The 27548-nt window shown below is 48.5% G+C and overlaps 1 protein-coding gene across 1 annotated transcript; it reads right to left on the bottom strand.

Moving 5' to 3' along the window:
- Positions 1–652: 652 nt before the first annotated feature.
- Positions 653–25414, bottom strand: LOC122565164 (tetraspanin-3-like; the record flags this gene model as incomplete). Its single annotated transcript, XM_087975926.1, has 6 exons — positions 653–1256; positions 1533–1616; positions 10857–11009; positions 13842–13943; positions 15204–15278; positions 25217–25414. Coding segments are annotated over 6 exons (696 nt in total), but the record flags the coding sequence as incomplete, so codon positions are not given.
- Between the last annotated feature and the right edge of the window lie 2134 nt (positions 25415–27548).

Raw genomic sequence — 27548 nt, 5'->3', positions numbered from 1 at the left:
TGGGTTGCAGATGGCTTTGGTACAGTTTGTGACGTAGCTCTGGCAAAACAATCCTCAGCACTACTGCGGCTGACATTTCCTGTAATGCTTCGTAGTTCCTGTGTTCATTGTGACCAGAATTACCTGGAATCAATCCCTGCCACCACCACCCACAACATCAAAAATTCAATTATTCTGTCTAAGAACAGTAGAAATGAATTCTACCAAGTTCAGTCTGCATAAACACCATCTTTTCTGAATAGATTTTAAGAGTCATAATGATGCACAGGAGACCATTTGGTTCATCAAGTTAATATCTGCTCTCTGTGGAGTAATTCAGCCAGTCTTATTCCTCTATCCTACCTCATCTTTTATGTTTATTGCCTTCAAATATCTAATTTCCCTTGATTGCTTCCACTTTTACTACCTCAAGATAACATTTCCACATCATTATCACCTGCCACATTTTCAAAACAATTCTTCCTCACATTCACTGTACCTTAAATCTGTATCCTCTACCTTTTATTCCAACTTGTGAAGCTGGAGATTATTATTGTAAGATTCCAGATGGCATTGTGGAAATGACATCTAAAATCTGATTACTAACACCAAGTGATGGAAGCCATTAAACACAATGAGAATTAACATGAATGATCAACAAGAGCTGCAAATCTCAATTAAAATGTACATTTTTATTCGCTGCTTAGTTTGAAATGAAAATACATGTTACATTAAGCCAAGCGATGATACCACCTAATATCCACAGGTCATAGCTGTTAGCTTGTGTGAAAGTACTGTGCCATGAGGTAGCTTGTTCTAGTTTTAGACAAACAGATTACAGAATTCTGGGTGCTCAGGTGAATTAGTTGAAAACTGCGTTTCTTGTGCAGTTTCAGTGGGGGTCACTTTCCAGCATAGGGAGGAGGGTTGGGTGATGAAGATGAGGGGAGTGTCTCAAAACATGGGAGTGTGACTGAATGACAGAAGTAACTGGATTGGAGGCTTCCTTACTGGTTGGGGGAGTAGAATGTTGAACTAGAGAGGTTGATTCAATGGGTGAAAAGGTGGCACTGTCTCTCTCAAACAATTAGTAAATAAGTGTTTTTTATTTGTGCATGGCGCTGTTTGATATTCAAGGTTTGTTTGATTTTATTTGCATGGATTAGTGACAGACAATCAGCAACCGTCCTGTACTAGGAGAAGTTGTCAGTATTTAAAAGCTGGTATTGAGTAGGATCAGAGTTCGTCAGCAGACAGATGATCAGTGCTCCCAGGCTCTGAAAACAGAAACAAACCTTCAATAGATGAATGAAAACATTTCAAACAGATATTCTGATACAGGCACTCCAATCAGGTTCAGCACTAAGATTAATCCCGGACTCCCCGTGTCAGCACCCAGTTTAGCCCCAGACTCCCTGTGTCACTCCATTTTGTTTCTGGTTACCTTCCAACCATTGCAGCAAAGAGGTGGGCATTAAGCCCATCTGACCCATGCCAGATTTACTGCACAGCAGCCCAATCTTTACTGTTCTCCTAAACTAGCCAAGGATTACCTGTAAAAAGCACACAGCAATAACCCAGGCTAACGTGAACAGGAATATCCATCGAAGCTCATCACGGAGGGTGTAGAGGCAGCCCTTAGATTTAGAAAACACAGATTAATGTTACATTGCAATGGAAACCTGGTTTGTTAAAATCACAGCTATCTCAGTAGCAGCTTAAGAGTACAATCACCATCCTTTTAATTAGTTAATGGAGAACTCTTGATACTGAACATAGTGGATATTTTCTAAACAACCTGTTCAGACATATCATTAAACCTCTCTGGAACAGACAGTACTTTAACCTAGGCCTCCAAGTTCAGAGATATAGACAATAGTGGTTTTTGGGTTAGAATCATATGGGGTGTGGTGGGACTGATTGTTGTAGAACTTGTTCCCAAATACCACTCAGTAATGTGCAATTTTAATTCCCTCTCAATTAACTAATGCTGAATCTGTACGCATGACCCAGTTTTCATAGAACATAGAAAAGTACAGCATAGAACAGGCCCTTCGGCCCACAATGTTGTGCTGAAGATTATGCTTAATCTAAAGTAAAATAACCTAACCTACAAACACTTCAATTCACTGCTGTCCATGTGCATGTCCAGCAGTGGCTTAAAGTGTCCCTAATGACTCTGCTTCCACTACCGCTGCTGGCAACACATTCCATGCATTCACAATTCTCTGCATAAAGAACCTACCTCTGACATCTCCTTCATACCTTCCTCCTAATATCTTAAAACTATGATCCCTCGTGCCAGTCAATCCTGCCCTGGGGAAAAGTCTCTGGCTATTGACTCTATCCATGCTCATTACCTTGTATACTTCGATCAGGCCACCTCTCTTCCTCCTCCTCTTCAGAGAGAATAGTCCAAGCTTAGTCAACCTCTCTTGGTAAGACAAGCCCTCCAGTCCAGGCAGCATCCTGGTAAACCTTCTTTGCACCCGCTCTAAAGCTATAGTAGGGCAACCAGAACTGGATACAATATTCTAAATCTGGTCTCACCAGGGACTTGTAGAGCTGCAGCAAAACCTCGCGGCTCTTAAACTCGATCCCCCTGTTAATGAAAGCCAAACACCATATGTTTTCTTAACAACCCTAGCCACTTGGGTGGCAACTTTGAGGGATCTATGCATTTGAACAGCAAGATCCCGCTATTCCTCCACACTGCCAAGAATCCTGTCTGTAACCCTATATTGAGCATTCAAGTTCAACCTTCCAAAATTCATCACTTCGCATTTACCCAGGTTGAACTCCATCTGCCATTTCTCAGCCCAGCTCTGCATCCTATGTTGTGCTGCAGCCTGCTAATAGCCCTCGATGTTATCAACGGCACCTCCAACCTTTGTGTCGTCGGCAAATTTACTAACTCACCCCTCAATCTCTTCATCCAAGTCATTTATAAAAACTACAAACAGCAGAGTCCTGCAGAACACCATTCACCACTGGCCTCCAGGCAGAATACTTTCCATCTACAACCACTCTGCCTTCTGTCAGCCAACCAATTCTGCATCCAGACAGCCAAATTTCCCTGTATCCCATACCTCCTGACTTTATGAATGAGCCTACCATGGGGAACTTTATCAAATGCCTTACTGAAGTCCATATACATCACATCCACTGCTCGACCTGTCTCATCACCTCCTCAAAGAACTCTAAGATTTGTGAGGCATGACCTGCCCCTCACAAAGCCATGCTGACCGTCTTTAATCACATTATGCTTTTCCAAATAAATCCTATCCCTCAGAATTCTTTCCAAGACTTTGCTGACCACAGTTATAAGACTGACTAGTCAGTAATTGCCATGGATTTCCCTATCCCCTTTCTTGAAAACAGGAACATTTGCCTCCTTCCAATCCTCTGGTACGACTTCCGTGGAGAGTGAGGAAGCAAAGATCTTCCCCAGTGGCTTAGCAACCTCCTTTCTCGCTTCCTAGAGCAACCTGGGTAATTCTGGTCAGGACCTGGGGACTTATCAATCTTAATGTTTGCCAAAATTTCCAGCACATCAACTTCATCAATCTTGTTCTGTTCAAGCCTGTTTCCCAGCTCCTCAAAGTTTTCATTCACAACAAGGTCCCTTAGTGAAAACCGAAGCAAAGCTTCCCCTATCTGCTCAAACTCCACGCACAAGTTCCCTACGCTATCCCTGACTGGCCCTACCTTCTCCCTGATCATTTTCTTATTCCTCACATACGAGTAAAATGCCTTTGGGTTCTCCCTAATACTTCCTGGCAAGTCTTTTTCGTGCCCCCTCCTGGCTCTCCTCAGTCCATTACTGAGCTCCTTTCTAGTAAGCCTGTAATCCTCTAAAGCTGTGCTAGATTCTTGCTTACGTAAGCTGCCTTCTTCCTGTTGACAAGAAGCTCCTCTGTTCTCGACAGCCAAGGCTCCTTAACCTTACCCCTTCTCGACTGTCTCAAAGGATTTGTGCTTCACTCGCAACTGTGCCTTAAACTGCCCTTTCTGTGGAACAATTGCTACCAATCCATACTTCCCAACTCCTGATTGATAGCGTCATAATTTCCTTTTCCCCAATTAAATATCTTCCTTTGGTAACTGCTCCTTTCCCTCTCCAAGGCTAAGGTAAATGTGAGGCAGTTGTGGTCATTGTTACCAAAGTATTCTCCCATCGCGAGATCTGACACCTGTCCTGGCTCATTGCCGAGCACCAAATCCAAAATTGCCTCTCCCCTTGTCAGTCTGTCTACATACTGAGTAAGGAAACCCTCATGAACACACCTGACAAAACTGCTTCATCCAAACCATCTGCACTAAGGAGGTTCCAGTCGATATCAGGAAAGTTGAAGTCACCCATAACAACAACCCTGCTACATCTGCATTTTTCCAAAATTTGCCAGCCTATGAGCTCTTCAAACTCCCTACAGCTATTAGGGGGTCTGTGGAAAACCCCAGTGAGGTGACTGCTCCCTTGCTGTTCCTAACTTCCACCCATACTGACTCAGTAGCCAAACTTTCTCAACAACCTTCGTTCCTGTAGCTGTGATGCACTCTCTGATTAGCAATGCTACATCCCCTCCTCTTTTTTCCACCCTCCCTGTTCTTTTTAAATGTTCTAAACCCTGGAACATCTAGCAACCATTCCTGCCCCTGTGAAACCCACATCTTCGTTATGGCCATTACATCATAGTCCCAAGTACTGATTCTTGCTCTAAGTTCATCACTCTTATTTCTGACACTCCTTGTGTTAAAGCACACACTTTAACCGATCCCTTTGTTCCTTCGCACGAATAACATTCCTGAAACATTCATTACATCCTGTCACTTCCTCATATATAACTCACACCCAGGATATTTGCGCCCCTCCGGTTCAGGTGCAACCTGTCCTTCTTGTACAGGTCCCACCTTCCCCAGAAGGTATTCCAATGGTCTAAATATCTGAAGCCCTCCCTCCTGCACCAGCTGCACAGCCATGTGTTAAGCTGCACTCACTGCCTGTTCCTCACCTGGATTTTCAGGGAACATCTGTTTAGCAACATGCAGTCCTCTAAGTATCTTCAGAACTGTTTAGTTTCATTTGAACTCTGCAAAGTGCAGTTGTCCTATCCCCAGTAATCATCTGTTAAACTGTGAATTATGGGTCTGTCCGCAATAATCACAGTTCTTAAAAAAAACTTTAGTAAAGTATGAAGATTTATAATATATTTTGCAAAATTTTCAATATCCATCAAAGTACCAACACACAGTATCACATTATTCCCATTTACCACTTTGTACCAACCTGTCACAACAGTACATCTCTTCATAATTATGCAGAACCACAAACACAGGTAGTACATCATTACTAGGGGAAAGTGAGGACTGTAGATGCTGGGGATCAGAGCTTAAAAATGTGTTGCTGGAAAAGCGCAGCAGGTCAGGCAGCATCAAAGGAGCAGGAGAATCAACGTTTCGGGCATAAGCCCTTCTTCAGGAATGAGGAGAGTGTGCCAAGCAGGCTAAGATAAAAGGTAGGGAGGAGGGACTTGGGGGAGGGGCGTTGGTAATAGGATAGGTGGAAGGAGGTGAGGGTGAGGGTGATAGGCTGGAGAGGGGGTGGGGGCAGAGAGGTCGGAAAGAAGATGGCAGGTCAAGAAGGTGGTGCTGAGTCCGAGTGTTGGGACTGAGAAAAGGTGGGGGGAGGGGAAATGAGGAAGCTGGAGAAATCTACATTCATCCCGTGTGACTGGAGGGTTCCTAGGCAAAAGATGAGTCGCTCTCCTCCAGGTGTCGTGTTGCCATGGTCTGGCGATGGAGGCAGCCAAGGACCTGCATGTCCTTCGCAGAGTGGGAGGGGGAATTAAAGTGTTCAGCCACGGGGCGGTTGGGTTGGTTGGTGCGGGTGTCCCAGAGGTGTTCTCTGAAACGTTCCGCAAGTAGGCGGCCTGTCTCCCCAATGTATAGGAGGCCACATCGGATGCAGTAAATGATGTGTGTCGAGGTGCAGGTGAATTTCTGATGGATATTGAAAGATCCCTTGGGGCCTTGGAGGGAAGTGAGGGGGGAGGTGTGGGCGCAAGTTTTGCATATTTTGCGGTTGCAGGGGAAGGTGTTGGGAGTGGAGGTTGGGATGGTGGGGTGTGGACCTGACGAGGGAGTCGCGGAGGGAGTGGTCTTTCCGGAACACTGATAGGGGTGGAGAGGGAAATATATCCTTGGTGGTGGGGTCCGTTTGGAGGTGGCGGAAATGACGAAGGATGATCCGATGTATCTGGAGGTTGGTGGGGTGGTAGGTGAGGACTAGTGGGGTTCTGTCCTGGTGGCGATTAGAGGGGCGGGGTTCAAGGGCAAAGGAGCAGGAAGTGGAGGAGATGCGGTGGAGAGCATCATCGACCACGTCGGAGGGGAAATTGTGGTCTTTGAAGGAGGCCATCTGGGTTGTTCGGTATTGGAATTGGTCCTCCTGGGAGCAGATGTGGTGAAGACAAAGGAATTGGGAATATGGGATAGCGTTTTTACAGGGGGCAGAGTGGGAAGAGGTGTAATCTAGGTCGCTGTGGGAGTCAGTCGGTTTATAGTATACGTTGTGTTGAGTCTGTCGTCCGAGATAGAGATGGAGAGGTCTAGGAAGGGAAGGGAGGAGTCTGAGACGGTCAAGGTAAATTTGAGGTCGGGGTGGAAGGTGTTAGTAAAGTGGATGAACTGTTCAACCTCCTCGTGGGAGCATGAGGTAGCGCCGATACAGTCATCAATGTAGCGGAGGAAAAGGTGGGGGGTGGTGCCAGTGTAGCTGCGGAAGATGGACTGTTCCACATATCCAACGAAGAGGAGAAAGTGAGGACTGCAGATGCTGGAGATCAGAGCTGAAAATGTGTTGCTGGAAAAGCGCAGCAGGTCAGGCAGCATCCAAGGAACAGGAGAATCGACGTTACGCCCGAAACGTTGATTCTCCTGTTTCTTGGATGCTGCCTGACCTGCTGCGCCATATCCAACGAAGAGGCAGGCTTAGCTGGGGCCCATGCGGGTGCCCATGGCTACTCCTTTGGTTTGGAGGAAGTGAGAGGATTGGAAGGAGAAGTTAAGAGTGAGGACCAGTTCAGTCAGTCGAAGGAGAATGTCAATGGAAGGGTACTGGTTGGTTCGGCAGGAAAGGAAGAAGCGGAGGGCTTAGAGGCCTTTGTGATGGAGGTGTATAGGGACTGGATGTCCATGGTGAAGATAAGGCATTGGGGACCGGGGAAGCAAAAATCATGGAGGAGGTGGAGGGCGTGGGTGGTGTCCCGAACGTAGGTGGGGAGTTCTTGGACTAAGGGGGACAGGACCATGTTGAGGTATGCAGAGATGAGTTCGGTGGGGCAGGAGCAGGCTGAGACAATGGCTCGGCCGGGACAGTCAGGTTTGTGGATTTTGGGCAGGAGGTAGAAACGGGCAGTACGGGGTTGTGGGACTATGAGGTTGGAGGCGGTGGATGGGAGATTCCCTGAGGTGATGAGGTTATGGATGGTCTGGGAGATGATGGTTTGGTGGTGGGAGGTGGGGTCCTGGTCAAGGGGGCATTAGGAGTTGGTGTCCGCGAGCTGGCGTTTAGCCTTAGCAATATAAAGATCGGTGCGTCAAACTACTACCGCGCCCCCCTTGTCTGCCGGTTTGATGGTGAGGTTGGGGTTTGAATGGAGGGAGTGGAAGGCTACACGTTCCGAGGGCGAGAGGTTGGAGTGGATGAGAGGGGTGGAGAGGTTGAGGCGGTCAATGTCACAGCGGCAGTTGGCTATAAAGAGATCGAGGGCGGGTAAGAGGCCAGCACGGAGTGTCCAAGTGGATGGGGTGTGTTGGAGGCGGAAGAAGGGGTTGTCAGAGGGTGGGCAAGAATCCTAGTTGAAGAATTGTTCGACGTCACGCCGCATGTTGAACTTGTTAATCCGGGAGCATAAGGGGATGAAGGTGAGGCCTCTGCTGAGGACTGATCTTTCATCCTCAGAGAGGGGGAGGTCTGGCGGGATGGTGAAAATACGGCAGGGCTGGGAGCGAGGACCTGGTGTAGGGCTGGAGCTAAGCGCGGGGATTGGCGAGGGGGCAGGGATCGGTGAGGGGGCAGGGATCGGTGCGGGGGCGGAGACACATTCGGCGTGGTCGGTGTGTAGGTTCCAACCTCTCACCCTCGGAACAGTCCATCTTCCGCAGCTACACTGGCACCACCCCCCACCTTTTCCTCTGCTACTCTGATGACTGTATCGGCACTGCCTCGTGCTCCCACGAGGGGGTTGAACAGTTCATCCACTTTACTAACACCTTCCACCCCGACCTCAAATTTACCTGGACCGTCTCAGACTCCTCCCTTCCCTTCCTAGACCTCTCCATCTCTATCTTGGACGACCGACGCAACACGGACGTATACTAGAAACCGACTGACTCTCACAGCTACCTAGATTACACCTCTTCCCATCCTGCCCCCTGTAAAAACGCCATCCCATATTCCCAATTCCTTCGCTGCATCTGCTCCCAGGAGGACCAATTCCAATACCGAACAACCCAGATGGCCTCCTTCTTCAAAGGCCGCAATTTCCCCTCAGACGTGGTTGACGATGCTCTCCACCGCATCTCCTCCACTTCCCGCTCCTCCGCCCTTGAACCCCGCCCCTCCAATCGCCACCAGGACAGAACCCCACTGGTCCTCACCTACCACCCCACCAACCTCCAGATACATCGGATCATCCTTCGTTATTTCCGCCACCTCCAAACAGACCCCACCACCAAGGATATATTTCCCTCCCCACCCCTATCAGCGTTCCGGAAAGACCACTCCCTCCGCGACTCCCTCGTCAGGTCCACACACCCCACCATCCCACCGCCACTCCCGGCACCTTCCCCTGCAACCGCAAAAAATGCAAAACTTGCGCCCACACCTCCCCCCTCACTTCCCTCCAAGGGATCCTTCCATATCCATCACAAATTCACCTGCACCTCCACACACATCATTTACTGCATCCGCTGCATCCGATGTGGCCTCCTATACATTGGGGAGACAGGCCGCCTACTTGCGGAACGTTTCAGGGAACACCTCTGGGACACCCGCACCAACCAACTCAACTGGCCCGTGGCTGAACACGAATTCCCCCTCCCACTCCGCCAAGGACATGCAGGCCCTCGGCCTCCTCCATCGCCAGACCATGGCAACATGACGCCTGGAGGAAGAGCGACTCAACTTCTGCCTAGGAACCGTCCAACCACAAGGGATGAATGTAGATTTCTCCAGCTTCCTCATTTCCCCTCCCCCCACCTTTTCTCAGTCCCAATCCTCACTCAGCACCGCCTTCTTGACCTGCAATCTTCTTCCCGACCTCTCCTCCCCCACCCCCTCTCCGGCCTATCACCCTCACCTAAACCTCCTTCCACCTATCGCATTACCAACGCCCCTCCCCCAAGTCCCTCCTCCCTACCTTTTATCTTAGCCTGCTTGGCACACCCTCCTCATTCCTGAAGAAGGGCTTATGCCCGAAACGTCGATTCTCCTTCTCCTTTGATGCAGCTGCGCTTTTCCAGAAACACATTTATAAGTATATCATTACTGCTTACTTGGAAAAGAGGGTTCATTAGATTGATTCCAGAGTTGAGAGGGTTGGCTTATGAGGAGAGATTGAGTAGACTGGGACTATACATATTTGAGGAGAAAGTGAGGTCTGCAGATGCTGGAGATCAAAGTTGAAACTTTATTGCTGGAACAGCACAGCAGGTCAGGCAGCATCCAGGGAACAGGAGATTCGACGTTTCGGGCACAGGCCCTTCTTCAGGAATGAGCAGAGAGTGTTCAGCAGGAGAAGATAAAAGGTAGGGAGGAGGGACTTGGAGGAGGGGCGTTGGAAATGTGATAGGTGGAAAGAGGTCAAGGTGAGGGTGATAGGTCGGAGTAGGATGGAGGCGGAGAGGTCAAGAAGAAGACTGCAGGTCAGGAAGGCGGTGTCGGGCTGGAGGGATCCGGCTGAGACAAGGTGGGGGGAGGGGGGATGAAGAAACTGGTGAAGTCCAAGTTCATCCCCTGCGGTTGGAGGGTTCCCAGTCGGAAGATAAGACGCTCCTCCTCCGACCTATCACCCTCACCTTGACCTCTTTCCACCTATCACATTTCCAACGCCCCTCCTCCAAGTCCCTCCTCCCTACCTTTTATCTTCTCCTGCTGAACACTCTCTGCTCATTCCTGAAGAAGGGCATGTGCCCGAAACGTCGAATCTCCCGTTCCCTGGATGCTGCCTGACCTGCTGTGCTGTTCCAGCAATAAAGTTTCAACACTATACATATTTGAACTTAGTAGAATTGGGGGGGGGGGGGGGGGGGAGGGAAATCTGATGGAAACAGGGAGGATGTTTCCGCTGGCAGGTGAATCTAGAACTTGGAGGCATAAACTCAAAACAAGGGGGAGCAGGAGGAAGGACTTATTTACCCTGTGAATCAGTTGAGGCTACCTTGTTGAATGTTTTTAAGGCAAAGATAGGTTTTTGAAAACAAAAGGAATTAAAGATTAAAGGTTATGGTGAGTGGGCAGGTAAGTGGAGCTGAGACCATGAAAAGATAAGCCAAATTCTTACTGAATGGTGGAACAGGCTTGAGGGGCCAATGGCCTACTCCTGCTCCTATTTCTTATGTTCTTATTCGCCATCTCGGTGCAATGTGTTCCATACCCAGCTTGCACCAAGTCCAGCAATGACATCCCTGACCAGAGTAGAAAAAGGCAAATTATGCACTGCACAGTAAGGACTTGGGCAGTGTGGGACTGCAGTCGAGTGAGGCGATGGCTGAGTGAGCTACTGACTATGTATACTGCTCGAAATTCAGTCATTAACACCTGTGGAAACTGCACAGTTTAGTTGGTCACAAGTTGGCCAATGTCATGCTCCCACCTCTGTATAAAGCAGTTCTGGCTCCTCGATATCCCCAGTACAGATTGTAAGATTCCTGGCACAGCAGCTGATGGGAACACTGTTATTCCCGCTGTGAATGAACCATGGAAACTGAGTCCAGTCGGTGTAATTCTTCACTCCACAACACTGGTTCTGGAATTGAGCAAATCACAGAGTCATCATATCAACAGCGCAGCAAAGACTGCAAAAGATTGACAGAGGCTAGGCAGCAGACCCAGAGAGGAGGGCAGGGGCCCAGGGATTGGGGGCCGAAGACGCAGGGATTTGGGGGGTGGGGACCAGGGGCGGACCCAGGGAGAGGGGCTGTGGAGCTGTTGGGTGGCAGACCCAGGGAAAGGTGTGGGACTCAGGTGGCACATAAGGACATGATGTTCTAGAGATATAAATACTCTTGTGCACATGGATTGAGATAGAGATTGTCCCCACGACCCATCTCCTCCCGCATTTTCCAAAAGAACCCAAGCTCTCTTCACATCAGCCGACACGGTGTACACCCCAATCAATTCTTCAAGAGTCTGGGGGAAAGTAAGTTATTGTCTTTACATAGACTGCAGTTTGCTCCAATCTTGGCATAAACTTGTGGAAGCAACGAACGTGGAAGCCAAAAGGTTCCTCAAAGCCACAAAGTTAAAACTCAAAACAATTTCAGAAAATACGAAAAAAGGGTTGAAAGGTTGTGCATTCTTGAGAGAGTGGGGATCGAGGGGGGAGGTAAACAAGGAGAGAGCTAGGAATCAATATGCTGCTACAGACACTGACTAGTGTTGAATGGGAGAAAGTGAGGACTGCAGATGTTGGAGAGTCAGAGTTAATAAAGTGTGGTGCTGGAAAAGCGCAGCAGGTCAGGCAGCATCCGAGGAGCAGGAGAATCAACATTTCGGGCATAAGACCTTCATTAAGAATGAGACTCGTCAGTCAGGAGCTGAGAGATAAATGGGAGGGGTGGTGGGGTTGGGTTAGCTGAGAAAGCAATATGTGGATGAAGGTGAGGGAGAAGGTTATAGGTCAGAGAGGGCATGCAGTAGATAAATGGGAAAGGCGATGGAAAGGTCAAGAGGGCGGTGCCAAGTTGGAGGCTTGGGACTGGGATAATGGGGGAGAGGAAATGAGGAAGCTGTTGAAATCCACATTATCCTATGTGGGTGCAGGGTCCCAAGGTGGAATGTGAGATGTTCTTCCTCCAGGCGTCAGGTGGTAATGGGCTTGGTGGTGGAGGCGGCCCAGGGCCTGCATGTCTTTGACGGAGTGGGAGGGGGAGTTGAAGTGTTCAGCCACAGTGCGGTGATTGGTGAGTGAGGGTGTCCCAGAGATGTTCTCTGAAATGATCCGCAAGAAGGCATCCTGTCTCCCCAATGTAGAGGAGACCACAATGGATGCAATAGATGACACTGGGAGAGGTGCAGGTGAATTTCTGACGGATATAGAAAGATCTTTTGTGGCCTTGGACAGAGGTGAGGGGAGTGGTGTGGGGGCGCAGGTCTCTCACTTCCTGCAGTGGCAGGGAAAGGTGCGAGGAGTGGGGTGTGGGGTGCGGACCTGACGAGGGAGTCACGGAGGGAATGGTCTCTCCGGAACGCTTTAGGGGTGGGGAGGGAAATATCTCTGTGGTGGTGGGGTCTGTTTGGAGGTGGCGGAGGACGATGCAGTGTATGCAGAGGTTGTGGGGTGGAAGGTGAGGACAGTGGGGTGGGGTTCAGGGGCGGTGGTGTGTGAAGTGGAGGAGACGCACTGGAGGGCATCGTCAACAATGTGGGAAGGGAAGTTGTGACCTTGGAAGGAGGCGACCATCTGGGACTTTCTAAGGTGGAATTGGTCATCCTGGGAACAGATGTGGCAGAGTCAGAGAAATTGGAAATGTTCAACCTTTTTTTTATATTTTCTGCAATTGTTTTGAGTTTTAACTTTTTGGCATGAATCACTTAGGTTTGTTGCTTCCACAGTTTATTCCAAGATTGGAGCAAGCTGCAGTCTATGTAGAGACAATAATTTGCTTTCCCCCAGACTCTTGAATAATTGATTGGAATGTACACAGGGTCGGCCGATGTTAAGAGAACTTGGGTTCTTTTGGAAAATGCGAGAGGAGATAGAGATTGTCCCCACGATCTTTCTCAATCCGTGTGGATTGGAGGGGGCAGGGAAGTCAGAAGCACCAGCTGAGACTCTTGGCAGAAAAGGAGGAGATTGTGTTGACTGCAGACAGGAACCGTACAATAGATGATGCTGCAAGAGATGAGGGAGTGTTGGCAAACACAATGAGCAACTGGATAAAGAGAGTCTGATTGAAATTGTAACCAAAACTGTAACTGGACATAGTCAGACTAACACTCTGGGTCCTGTGTCGAGAGTGGGAGGGGGAATTGAATTATTTGGCCACGGGGCGGTGGGATTAGTTGGTGCAGGTGTCCCAGAGATGTTCTCTGAAGCACTCTGCAAGTAGATGTCCTCTACTCCCCCCTCCCACTCTGCCAAGGACATGCAGGTCCTGGGCCACCTCCATCGCCAAACCCTCATCACCTGATGCCTGGAGGAAGAATGCCTCATCTTCTGCCTTGAAACCCTGCAACCACGTGGGATAAATGTGGATTTCACCAGTTTCCTCATTTTCCCCCCCTCATTCAACCTTTCAACTCAGCACTGCCCTCACAACCTGTCCATCTTCCTTCACACCTATCTGCTCCACCCTCCTCTCTGACCTATCACCATTACCCCCCACCTCCGTTTACCTTTCGCACCATCAGCTACCTTCCCCTCAGCTCACAAGCCTCATTTCTGATGAAGGGCTCTTGTCCAAAACATTGATTCTCCTGCTCCTCGGGTGCTGCCTGACCTGCTGTGCTTTTCCAGCACCACACTCTCGACTCAGATCTGCAGTATCTGCAGTCCTCACTTTCTCCTACTCTGACTCCTATGTCCAGTTTTGGTTAGAGTACACTCTAGACAGGAGTCTTTTCTCTGAAATCTCACCTGCTGCTGTAGCCGGTCCACTGCTCTACTCTCGAACGTGGAGTTGTTACCAGTATAGTTCTTGAAGATCTCATTAAAATGATCCAGGTCAGTAGTGTCTACCTAGCAAAAAAATGAAAAGCACAAGAAACAAAGAGCTGGAGACTTACTCTGGAAGAGGGAAAGAGAGAAAGACACAACGAGACGTCGATCTAAACACAAGCTGGAGTTGGTCTTTGACAACGTCAGCATGTGCTGAATGAAGTGCTTCACAATCAATGCAGTTTCTTTGAAGACAAAATCAAAATTCTGCAGAAGCTGAAAAAGTGAAAATGTTGGAAATACTCAGCAGGTCATACAGCACTTGTGCAGAAAAAAAGAGTTAATGTTGCTGGTCGATGATTTCGTTTCATCGATAATTTAGAAATCGAATCAAAATTGAAACCCGACAGTGTGGGAACAGGCCATTTGGCCCAACAAATCCACACTGACCCTCCAAAGAGTATCCCACCCAGACCATTCCCCTATCCTATAACTCTACATTTACCCCTGACTAATGCACTTAACTTACACATTGCTGAACACTGTGGGCAATTTAGCATGGCCAATTCACCCCAACCTGCACATCTTTGGACTGAGGGGGGAAACCGGAGCGCCGAGAGGAAGCCCACACAGACATGGGGAGAATGTGCAAACTCCACACAAACAAACAGTCGCCTGAGGCTGGAATTGAACCCAGGTACCTGGCGCTGAGAGACAGCAGTGCTAACCACTGAACTAACGTGCCATCACTTATAATGTAGGAACATGTGCATACAAGCCTGCAAAAACAGCAGTGTTATAAATATCAATTTGTTTTCATTGATACTTGAGAGATAAATATCAGCCAGACCACCAGAGAAAATGCGTCTATTTTTTCTTTTAATAATGCTGAATGTTGTTTACATCACATCTGGTTTTACAGATTACCTAAAAGGACAGGACAGGACTGCATCCCCAACCCACATCTCTCCCCTCCTCCCGCTACATATCCCCTCTCTCCCCCCCCCCCCCCCCCCCACACACACACACAAACAGCGCAGTGTTTCTTCAGTACAGTGTTGTGCTGTGCTGGGAATCCTAGGCTGAGCACTCTAAGCTCTTGACTGGAATGTGAACACAACTTCTGGCTCAACCTGAGACCAAGGCCAAAGGTGACACTGGAAGTTCAGTCCCACATTGACTTTGCTGGACAGTCACAACCAGAGGAACTGTGCCTCAAACTGTAACAATCACAGCCTTTGATCACAGAGAAGGTTGGTTCAATCTCTGGCCAGCTCCCTCAACACTCCCTACAATGACAGTGAAACCAACATGATTATTTGAAAACAACCGCATACTCACTTGAACACTGTTGATGTATCCGAGGGTCCCTGTCGTGACTTCCAGAATAAACAGAATCAGGATTAAGTACAGGAACTATTAAAGAAAATGATGGAGAGAGAGGACAATGTTTATTTTACAGATGGAAATAGTCATACTGAATATTAAATGTTCTAAGACAAAAACAAAGAGCCTTGAACACAATTCCCTTTCAACTCAATTGTTTAAAAAAAAAACTAGAAAACCTTCTCCATCCCTTTGTTACTACTCCAAACAGGAGAGCTCTGCGATGTATGTAACACTGGTTTCTCTTGCACCACCTCACAGACTCACTGGAGCTCATCTGCAACCAATCTGAAGTCTGCTGTTCACTAAGGTTCAACTCCATCTATGTTGACCTCTCTTTTAGTTGCCCTCTGGGAGAGATGACTGCAGCTTTTCAGCTCTGAAAACACTTTTTACAGGTCACTTTGCTCTTGCAGATTCAAGTAACTCTTTGGTACCTCTAGGGGAGGCAGCGGTGAATTGGTAATGTCCCTGGACTAGCAATCCAAAACTCAGGCTAACGTTCTGGGGACCTGGGTTCAAATCTCACCATGACACAGAGTGAAATTCAAATTCAAGTAAAAAGTCTTGAATTTAAAAAGTAACCTAATGATAACAATTGTCAAGAAAATTCAACTGGTTCACTTTTACATTTAGGGAATGAAATCTATCTTACTTGATCCCGGCCTACAGGTAACTCCAGACCCACAGCAATGTGGTTGACTCTTAACTGCTCTCAGAAACAGCCCACACAAGTCTCCCAGTTCAAGTGTGAGACAGCCCACATCACATGAACAAAGGGAGAACTGTCTCGCGGTATGTAAATTTAATGCTTAGATGTCTTAGCATCAGCATTACAAGGTCCTCGATTTGCTTCTGTGGGTCTTCACCTGAGACACTCAGCAAAATGGGCTTCTGAGGAAGGGTCACTTGACCCTAAACGTTAACTGATTTCTCTCCACGGATACTGTCAGACCTGCTGAGCTTTTCCAGCAATTTCTGTTTTTGTTTCTGATTTATAGCGTCTGCAGTTCTTTTGGCTTTTATTTGGATAGAATACAGCACCTTATGAGCTTTACACTTGTTACATCAAGTTTTCTACTGTTAACAAATATCTTTCATTTTTATAAAAAGAACTTCTATCTCTTATCCTTCTAATTTCCACATTGCACCTGCCATCTTGTGTTCTAGAAGCCTAGAAAATGGGAGAACTGGGCAACTCAGGCCTATGAGTCTGCTCTGCCACTCAATAGGATCATGGCTGATCATTCAACTCAGTCCCCTGTCCCTGCTTTCTCCACGTTTCCTTTGATCTCTTCAGTCTGAAGAATTATATCTAATCTCTTCTTGAAAATATTCAATGTTTTGGCTTCAACTGCTTTCAGTGGCAGAGAATTCCACACAGGCTTCCTAGTTTCCGGGTGAAGAAATTCTTCACTCCTCAAAGCCTAACCTGTATCCAGTTTCTGGACTCCTCAGTCATTAGGCACATCCTTCCCACATTTACCCTGTCAAGTCTTGTTAACATTTTATAGGTTTCTACAAAACGATGCCCTCTTCCTTCTAAACACCAATGAATATAGAGTCATAGAGACGTGCTGCACGGAAACAGACCCTTCGATCCAACTCTTCCATGCTGACCAGATATCCTAAATTAATCTCGTGCCTTTTACCAGCACTTGGCCCATAACCCTCTAAACCCTTCTTAATCATGTACCCATCCAGATGCCCTTTAAATGTTGTAATTGTACAGCCTTCACTACCTCATTCCACACACACACCACTCTCTACATGAACAAGTTGGCCCTTAGGTCCCTTTTAAATCTTTCTCCCCTCACCGTAAACCTAAGCCCTTTGGTTTTGGACTTCCCTATCCTGGGGAAAAGACCTTGTCTATTTACCCTATCTCGGCCCCTCATGAAGTTCTGTAACATCAGCCTCTGATGTTCCAGGGAAAATAGCCCCAGCCTATTCAGCCTCTCCTTGTATTTCAAACCCTCCAACCCTGCACCATCCTTTAATTCTTTTCTGAACTCTGAAATTTCACAACATCCTTCCTGTGGCAGGGAGATCAGAATTGAACACAGTATTCCAAAAGTTGCCTAACCAACATAGAAGCAAATTATTGCAGATGCTGGAATCTGTACCGAAAACAAAAAATGCTGGAGATCACAGCGGGGCAGGCAGCATCCATGGAGAGACAGCAAGCTAACGTACCAAGTCTGGATGACTTCTTCAGAACTGACATGAAGTACGGAGGGGGCAGAGTGGCTAGCACTCCCCCAGGACTCCAGCCGCACGCTATTGCAGCACATGCAGACCTAATGCCCTATCCTATCCCTGTAATCCTGCACTTCCCATAGCTAATCCACCTAGTCTGCACATCCCTGGGTGATTTAGCATGGCCAATCCACCTAACCTGTCTATCTTTGTACAGTGGGAGGAAACCAGAGTACCTGGGGATGGAATCGAAGCCAGGACCCTGGTGCTATGAGGCAGCAGTGCTAACCACTGAGCCACCGTGCCGCCTCATAAATCAAAGTGTGGAAACAGGCCATTTGGCTCTCACCAACTCCACACCAATCCTCCAAAGAGTAACCCACCCAGACCCATTCCCCCGACTAATGCACCTAACCTACACACTCCTGAACACTGTGAGCAATTTAGCATGGCCAATTACCTAGCCTGCACATCTTTGGACTGTGGAAGGAAACTGGAGCACCCAGAAGAAATCCACATGGACTTGGGGAGAATGTGCAAACTCCACACAGTCACCAGAAAGTGGAATCGAACCCGGTTCCCTGGAGAGGTGAAGCAGCAGTGCTGGCCACTGTGCCACACTGTGGCATACCAGACAACATCCTAGTAAATCTCCTCTGAACCTTCTCCAATGCTTCCACATCCTTCGTATAATAGTGACCAGAACTGTACCAAGTGCAGCTACACCAGAGTTTTGTACAGCTGCAGCATGACCTTGTGGCTCCGAAACTCAATCCCTCTACCAATAAAAGCTAACACACCGTATGCCTTCTTAACAACCTTATCACCCTGGGTGGCAACTTTCAGGGATCTATGTACATGGACACAAATCTCTCTGCTCACCTACACTACCAAGAATCTTACCTTTAACCCAGTACTCTGCATTCCTGTTGCTCCGTTCAAAGTGATTCACCTCTCACTTTTCTGTAATAATATCCATTTGCCACCTCTCAGTCCAGCTCTGCAGCTTATCTATATCTCTCTGTAACCTGCAACACCCTTCAGCACTATCCACAACTCCACCGACCTTAGCGCTATCCTTCTACGCCCTCATCCTGGTCATTTATAAAAATGACAAACAGCAGTGGTCCTAAGACAGATCCTTGCTGTACACCACTAGTAACTGAACTCCAGGATGAACATTTCCCATCAACCACCACCCTGTCCTCTTCCAACCAGCCAACTTCTGATCCAAACCGCTAAATCACCCTCAATCCCATGCTTCTGTACTTTGTGCAATAACCTCCCATGGAGAACCTTAAACGCCTTACTGAAACCCATTTACACGTTGTTGTGGTTCTGTTCGCCGAGCTGGGAATTTGTGTTGCAGACGTTTCGTCCCGTCTAGGTGACATCCTCAGTGCCTGGTAGCCTCCCGTGAAGCGCTTCTGTGATGTTTCCTCCGGCATTCATAGTGGTGTGTCTCTGCTGCTTCCGGTTATCCGTTCCAGCTGTCCGCTGCAGTGGCCGGTATATTGGGTCCAGGTCGATGTGTTTGTTGATAGAATCTGTGGATGAGTGCCATGCCTCTAGGAATTCCCTGGCTGTTCTCTGTTTGGCTGGTCCTATAATAGTAGTGTTGTCCCAGTCGAACTCATGTTGCTTGTCATCCGCGTGTGTGGCTACTAAGGATAGCTGGTCATGTCGTTTCGTGGCTAGTTGGTGTTCATGGATACGGATCGTTAGCTGTCTTCCCGTTTGTCCTATGTAGTGTTTTGTGCAGTCCTTGCATGGGATTTTGTATACTACGTTGGTTTTGCTCATGCTGGGTATCGGGTCCTTTGTCCTGGTGAGTTGTTGTCTGAGGGTGGCTGTTGGTTTGTGTGCTGTTATGAGTCCTAGTGGTCGCAGTAGTCTGGCTGTCAGTTCAGAAATGTTCTTGATGTATGGTAACGTGGCTAGTCCTTTGGGTTGTGGCATGTCCTCATTCCATTGTCTTTCCCTTAGGCATCTGTTGATGAAATTGCGGGGGTATCCTTTTTTGGCAAATACATTGTATAGGTGTTCTTCTTCCTCTTTTTGCAGTTCTGGTGTACTGCAGTGTGTTGTGGCCCTTTTGAACAGTGTCTTGATGCAACTTCTTGTGTGTGTGTTGGGGTGGTTGCTTTCATAGTTCAGGATTTGGTCTGTGTGTGTGGCTTTCCTGTATACCTTTGTGGTGAATTCTCCGTTTGGAGTTCTCTGTACCATCACGTCTAGGAATGGGAGTTGGTTGTCCTTTTCTTCCTCTCTAGTGAATCGGATTCCTGTGAGTGTGGCGTTGATGATCCGGTGTGTGTTCTCTATTTCTGTGTTTTTAATGATTACAAAGGTATCATCCACATATCTGACCCAGAGTTTGGGTTGAATTTGCGGTCAGACTGTCTGTTCTAACCTTTGCATTACAGCTTCTGCTAGGAGTCCAGAGATGGGTGAGCCCATGGATGTGCCGTTGATTTGTTCATATATTTGGTTGTTGAATGTGAAGTGTGTTGTGAGGCACAGGTCCAGTAGTTTGAGTATGCAGTCTTTGTTGATAGGTTCCCCATCTTATTGTCTGTTTTGTATGTCCAGCAGGTTGGCTATTGTTTCTCTGGCTACGGTTTTGTCCATTTTGAACCCATTTCTGCCATATACCCCATATTTCCAAATTATACTGCATCTACTATGTATTTGCCCACTCACTAAACTCACTCGCTCAAAATGACATAAGCTTCTCTGCATCCTCTTCACAGCTCACCCACCAACCAAGCTTGGTGTCATCAGCAAAATGGAGATATTACATTTATTTCCCTCATCAAAATAATCAATAACATATTGTGAATAGTTGGCTGTCCAAGCACTGAACCCTGTGGTACCACAGTAGTCATTGCTGCCATTCAGAAAAAGACCCATGCATTCCGATTTTGTTTTCTGTTTGTTTTCTCTATCCATGCGAGTACATCACCCCTATCCCATGCCTTTGAACCTTACATATTAACCTCTTACATGAGATCTTACCATAAGCCTCTAAAAATCCAAGGAAACCACATCCCCAATGGCTTCCCCTTAGAAATTCTTCTAGTTACATCCTCAAAATTCCTGGAGATTCATCAAGCATAATATTCCTTTTGCAAATTCAAGATGACCCAATCCAATCCTCTCACTGTTTTCCAATGCGCTGCCATTAAGTCTTCTACATTGGACTTTAGCGTTTTTGTACCAGCCTCCACCACTTTCTCTGGTAGCTCACTCCATTCATGTACCAACCCTGCATGAAAAAATTGCCTCTTAGATTCCTTATAAATCTTTAAACTGTCACCTTACACTTACGCCTTCTAACTTTGGACTCCCAAACATACCATGGGAAAAGACCTTGGCTATTCACCCAATCCCCTCATGATTTTATAAGGTCACCCCTCAGCCTCTGACACTCCACGGAAAACAGCCCCAGCCTATTCATCCTCTCCCTATAGCTCAAACCCTCCAACCCTGGCAACATTGTTGGCAATCTTTTCTGAACCCTTTCAAGTTTCTCAACATCTTTTCTAAAGCTAGGAAACCAAAATTAAATGCAGTATTCCAAACATGGCCTAACCAATGTCTTATAGAGCCACAACTCGGCCTTCCAACTCCTAGACTCAATGCTCTGACCAATAAAGGCAAGTGTACCAAACAATTTCTTCACTATCCTGTCCACCTACAACTCCACTTTCAAGGAACTATGAAAGGTCCCAAATGCACTTCAAGGTCTCTTTGTTCTATAACACTCCCCAGGACCTTACCATTAAGTGTACAAGTCCTGCTCTGGTTTGCCCTACCAAAATGCAGCACCTCACATTCACCTGAACAGCAATGGGACCACCATCCCTTCATGGGACAGGTGCATATTTGCTAATGCCATTCATGGGGATTTAAACCAAGTTGGCATGGGAATGGGATATGCAGTGGTGCTGCGCAGAAGAACGTAAAAGAGAAACATGTATTTTGCGTTTCAAATAATATGCCAATAATTGATGACAAGGAATCTATGGCAGATGAAGACCGAGAAACAATCATTATCACTGAAGAGATAGTGTTGGGCAAGTTAATGGGGCTAAAGGTAGAAAAGTCTTCCGGCCCTGATGGAATACATCCCAAGGTATTAAAAGAGATGACGGGGAAATAGCAAATGCACTCGTGGTAATTTACCAAACTTCAGTGGACTCTGGGGCAGTTCTGGCAGATTGTAAAACAGCAATGTGACTCCACTGTTTAAAAATGATGGACAAAAGGTGGTTAACTATAGGCATGTTAGCTTAACTTCTGTAGTGGGGAAAATGCTCAAATCTGTCATCAAAGAAGAAATAGTGAGACATCTGGAGAGACATTGTTCCATCAGGCAGACACAGTGTAGGTTCATGAAACGCAGGTCATGCTTAACTAATTTACTGGAATTCTTTGAGGACATTGAGGGCAGTGGACCTGGTGTATCTGGATTTCCGAAGGGCATTTGACAAGGTGCCACACAAATGGCTGCTGCATAAGATGAAAGTACACAGTGTTACCGGTCACTTACTGGCATGGATAGAAGATTGGTTAACAGAAAGCAAAGAGTACGGATAAATGGATGTTTTTCTGGTTGGCGATCAGAAGCTAATTATATCCCTTAGATACCAGTTGTTTGCAATTTACATAAATGATTTAGAGTTGGGTACCAAGTGTACTGTGTCAAAGTTCACAGATGACATTAAAATGAGTGGTAGAGCAAAGTCTGCAGAGGGATACAGATAGGTTAAGTGAGTGGGCAAGGGTCTGGCAGATGGAGTACAATGTTGGTAAATGTGAGGTCATCAATTTTGGTAGGAATAACAGTAAAATGGACTATTATTTAAATACTAAAAATTGCAGCATGGTGCTATGCAGAGGGTCCTGGGTGTCGTTGAATCACAATGGGTTGGTTTGCAGGTAGTTAAGGCAAATGCAATATTGTTCTTCATTGTTAGAAGGATGGAGTTTAAAAATGGAGAGGTTATACTGCAACTGTATAGAGCCCTGGTGAGGCCACACCTTAAGTACTGTGTACAGCTTTGGTTCACTTGATTGATTCTGGAATTCAGAAGGTTGGCTTCTGAGGAGAGATTGCGCAGACTGGGACTATACTCATTGACATTTAGAAGACTGAAGGCGGCATCTTACAGAAACATATAAAATTATGAAGGGAACAGATAAGATAGAAGCATGGAGGTTGTTTCCACCAGCAGGTAAAACTAGAACTAGGGGACATGGTATTAAATCTGCTCCCCCTTATTTTGAGGCTAAGGTGAGGAAGAACTTCTTCACCCGAAGGGTTGTGAATCTGTGAAGCAATTGAAGCTACCTCACAATGTTTTTAAGGCAAAGAAAGATAGATTTCTGAACAGTAAAAGACTTAAAGGTTCAGGTGAGCAGGCAGGTTAAGTGGAGCTGAGTGCACAAAAACATCAGCCATGATCTTACTGAATGGTGGAGCAGGCTTGATGGGCCAAATGGCCTACTCTTATTTCTTTTGTTCCTATGTAGCACACAGCATATACAGTCAAGTTTAACACAAGGGTTCTCAGCAAGGCTAGATGGCATTTGCTTTAATGCAAGAAGGCTTGCAAGTAAGGTAGATGAGTTGAGTGCGCTCATTAGATATCATTGTTATCACAGACATGGTTGAAGCAGGGGAATACCAGCAGCTCAATATTCTGGGGTACCGAAACTTCAGGAAAGATAGGTGTGAGTGTAAAAGAAAAGGCGGTGTTGCAATATTGGTTGAGGAATCAGTTACTGAAATAAGGATGGATGATGTCAAAGGAGGTTACTGAATTGAGGTCATATGGGTAGAACTTAACAAAACGGGACAATCACATTGGTGGAGGTGCACTACAAACCCTAAACAAGTTGGTGAGAAATAGAAAGACAGAAACATAAAAATAATTGGGTAATAATGGTAGAGGATTCCTGATATTAACTGGGATAGACAAAGCGTGAAAGGTTTAGAGGAATTTGAAATGTATCTAGGAAAGCCTTTAAACAATCATGTATGAAATGTGACAGCAGCGCTGTACCTGATTTTAAGGAAATGAAGAGCATTTAGTGACAATGACTATAACTCAATAAGGTAATCATGGAAAGAAATAAAAATAGACCAGTTTTGAACTGGGGGCAGCCAATTTTAATAGAAGAGGGGAATTGGCCAAGGTGGAGTGAAAGCAGCTACTTGTAAGAAAATCCACATTGAAGTAATGGGAGTTTTAAAAAAAAATAGCGAAAATGCAGGGCCAACCTTCTTCTGTAAAACAAAAAGAGAACTCTGGATGTCAAGAAATGTACAGGATTGGATAAGAAGGGGAAGTTTATGGTAGATAATAAGAGTTTAGAACGGAGCAGAGAAGGATGAGGGGGACCTGACTGAGGCATAAAATTATGAGGGTAAACAGTAAGAAATCTTTTCCCTCTTGTAGATAACCAGGGTGCAATCACTAAAGGTAAAAGTAGGAGGTTTAGAAGCAACTTAAGAATTTTTCACCCAGAGGGCGTTAGGTATCTGGAACACACAGTCTTGAAGTGTGGTAGAAGTGGGAACCATTTCAACATGAGAAATGATTAAGATCACCTGAAGAGCCATAGTATGCAAGTGCTGGAAAACTGAACCAGAGTAGACTGGTGCTTGATGATCAGTCTGTGCTGTAAAACTCTCGCTCTGACAAGAAACAAGAGCTGCAAATCATATTGAACCAAATCAGCATTGGACTTTCAGGGACTAAGTTCAATATTCACTGATCAATAACCATATTCACTCAGAGGTCAGAATGAATGCTCAGTCACAGTGTGTAGGTTTATAATACTAACCTGACACCGCCAATACGAAGAGTTCAGTAATATCTTTCATAATTCTAAGAGTTCAGTTATAGCAGATAGTTGCAGTTTACTCCCCTGTTGTGTCATAGAGTCACAGGCAACTCATTCATGCCAATCAGGTATTCCAAAATTAGCTAGTACAATTTGACAGCGTTTGGCCCATATCTCTCCAACTCCTTCCTATCCATGCACCTGTCCAAAAGTCTTAAATGGTGTGATTGTGCTTACCTCTATCACTTCCTCTGGCAGCTCATTCCACACATGCACCACCCTCTGAAAAACTTATCCCTCAGGTCCCTTTTAAAATCTTTTGCTTCCCACCTTAAACCTATGCCCTCTAGTTTTAGGCTCCCCTACTCTGTGGAAAAGACCTTGGTTATTCACTTTATCTATGCCACTCATGATTTGTAAACCTCAATAAGATCACCCCTCAGCCTCCAAAGCTCCAAGGAAATAAGTCCCAGCTCATCTACTGTCTCCTTTATAACTCAAACCTTTCAGTCCCAGCAACATTAGAATCATAGAATCCTTAGTGTGGAAACAGGCCACTTGGCCAAGTCCACACAAACCCTCCGAACAGTATCCCACCCAGAGCCATTCCCCTACCGTATTACTCTACATTTACCCTGAACTAATGCACCTAAGCTCCACTTTCCTGAACACTATGTGTAATTTCGTACATCCAATTCATCTAACCTGCACATCTTTGGACAGTGGGGGGAAACCCACGCAGACACAGGGAGAATGCGCAAACACCGCACAGACAGTTGCCCGAGGCTGGAATCAAACCCAGTTCCCTGGTGTTGTGAGACAGTAGTGCTATCTTTCCTATAACAGGGTGACCAGAATTGTACACAGTACTCCAGAAGTGATTCTGGAATTTCCAAGCGTCCAGCTGTACTCACTGTTCCCTGTCGGCAACGACTCTGATTGATGATGAAGCACATTCCAATTATCCCGGTGAGGGCGAGCAATGCAGCAACTGCAAAGCTGAGGCCGGTGGGCAGCAGAAGATAATCATTTCCAATGAAATGTTGGTATCTCCTGTCAATAAACAGGAAGAAGATCCCCCCGATGACTGGCACAACAGAACTGCCCTGGGGGGGGAAGAGAGAGAGAACAGGCGCATGAGGACACACAAGCAGGAACAGCTTTGGGGAGGAGAGTAACAAGGTGGGGGGGGGGGGGGGGGGGGGGGGGGAGGGGAGAAAGACGGGGGGAGGGGAGGAAGACAGGGGGGGGAAGAGAGGAAGACGGGGGGGGGGAGAGGAAGACGGGGGGAGGGGGGGGGGGAGGAAGACGGGGGGGGGGGGAGAGGAAGACGGGGGGGGGGGGGAGAGGAAGTCGGGGGGGGGGGGGAGAGGAAGTCGGGGGGGGGGGGGGAGAGGAAGACGGGGGGGGGAGAGAGGAAGACGGGGGGGGGGGAGAGGAAGACGGGGGGGGGGGAGAGGAAGACGGGGGGGGGAGAGAGGAAGACGGTGGGGGGGGGAGAGGAAGACGGGGGGGGGGGGGGGGAGAGGAAGACGGGGGGGGGGGGGGGAGAGGAAGACGGGGGGGGGGGGAGAGGAAGACGGGGGGGGGGGGAGAGGAAGACGGGGGGGGGGGGAGAGGAAGACGGGGGGGGGGGGAGAGGAAGACGGGGGGGGGGGGAGAGGAAGACGGGGGGGGGGGGAGAGGAAGACGGGGGGGGGAGAAGGAAGACGGGGGGGAGAAGGAAGACGGGGGGGAGAAGGAAGACGGGGGGGGGAGAAGGAAGACGGGGGGGGGGGAGAAAGACGGGGGGGGGGGGGGAGAGGAAGACGGGGGGAGGGGAGAGGAAGACGGGGGGAGGGGAGAAGGAAGACGGGGGGGGGAGAAGGAAGACGGGGGGGGGAGAAGGAAGACGGGGGGGAGAAGGAAGACGGGGGGGGGAGAAGGAAGACGGGGGGGGAGAAGGAAGACGGGGGGGGGGGGAGAGGAAGACGGGGGGGGGGGGGGGGAGAGGAAGACGGGGGGGGGGAGAGGAAGACGGGGGGGGGGGGGGAGAGGAAGACGGGGGGGGGGGGGGGAGGAAGACGGGGGGGGGGAGAGGAAGACGGGGGGAGGTGTGAGAGGAAGACGGGGGGGGGGGGGGGAGAGAGGAAGACGGGGGGGGGAGAAGGAAGACGGGGGGGGGAGAAGGAAGACGGGGGGGGGAGAAGGAAGACGGGGGGGGGGGAAGAGAGGAAGACGGGTGGGGGGGAGAGAAAGACGGGGGGAGGTGTGAGAGGAAGACGGGGGGGGGGGGGGGGAGAGAGGAAGACGGGGGGGGGGGGAAGAGGAAGACGGGGGGAGGGGAGAGGAAGACGGGGGGAGGGGAGAAGGAAGACGGGGGGAGGGGAGAAGGAAGACGGGGGGGGAGAAGGAAGACGGGGGGGGAGAAGGAAGACGGGGGGGAGAAGGAAGACGGGGGGGAGAAGGAAGACGGGGGAGAGAAGGAAGACGGGGGGGAGAAGGAAGACGGGGGGGAGAAGGAAGACGGGGGGGAGAAGGAAGACGGGGGGGGAGAAGGAAGACAGGGGGGGAGAAGGAAGACGGGGGGGGAGAAGGAAGACGGGGGGGGAGAAGGAAGACGGGGGGGGGGGGTGGGGGAGAGGAAGACGGGGGGGGGGGGAGAGGAAGACGGGGGGGGAGAGGAAGACGGGGGGGGGGGGGAGAGAAGGAAGACGGGGGGGGGAGAAGGAAGACGGGGGGGGAGAAGGAAGACGGGGGGGGAGAAGGAAGACGGGGGGGGAGAGAAGGAAGACGGGGGGGGGGGAAGAGAGGAAGACGGGGGGGGGGGGAGAGAAAGACGGGGGGAGGTGTGAGAGGAAGACGGGGGGGGGGGGGGGAGAGAGGAAGACGGGGGGGGGGGAGAGGAAGACGGGGGGAGGGGAGAGGAAGACGGGGGGAGGGGAGAAGGAAGACGGGGGGAGGGGAGAAGGAAGACGGGGGGAGGGGAGAAGGAAGACGGGGGGGGAGAAGGAAGACGGGGGGGGGAGAAGGAAGACGGGGGGGAGAAGGAAGACGGGGGGGAGAAGGAAGACGGGGGGGAGAAGGAAGACGGGGGGGGAGAAGGAAGACGGGGGGGGGGGTGGGGGAGAGGAAGACGGGGGGGGGGGGGAGAGGAAGACGGGGGGGGAGAGGAAGACGGGGGGGGGGGGGGAGAAGGAAGACGGGGGGGGGAGAAGGAAGACGGGGGGGGAGAAGGAAGACGGGGGGGGAGAAGGAAGACGGGGG

The sequence above is a fragment of the Chiloscyllium plagiosum genome, unplaced genomic scaffold (genome assembly GCF_037043375.1).
Source record: "Chiloscyllium plagiosum isolate Xiang-an unplaced genomic scaffold, Cpla_swu_hap1 HiC_scaffold_28, whole genome shotgun sequence".
NCBI lineage: Eukaryota > Metazoa > Chordata > Chondrichthyes > Orectolobiformes > Hemiscylliidae > Chiloscyllium > Chiloscyllium plagiosum.
This window is presented reverse-complemented; position numbering and strand designations above follow the sequence as displayed.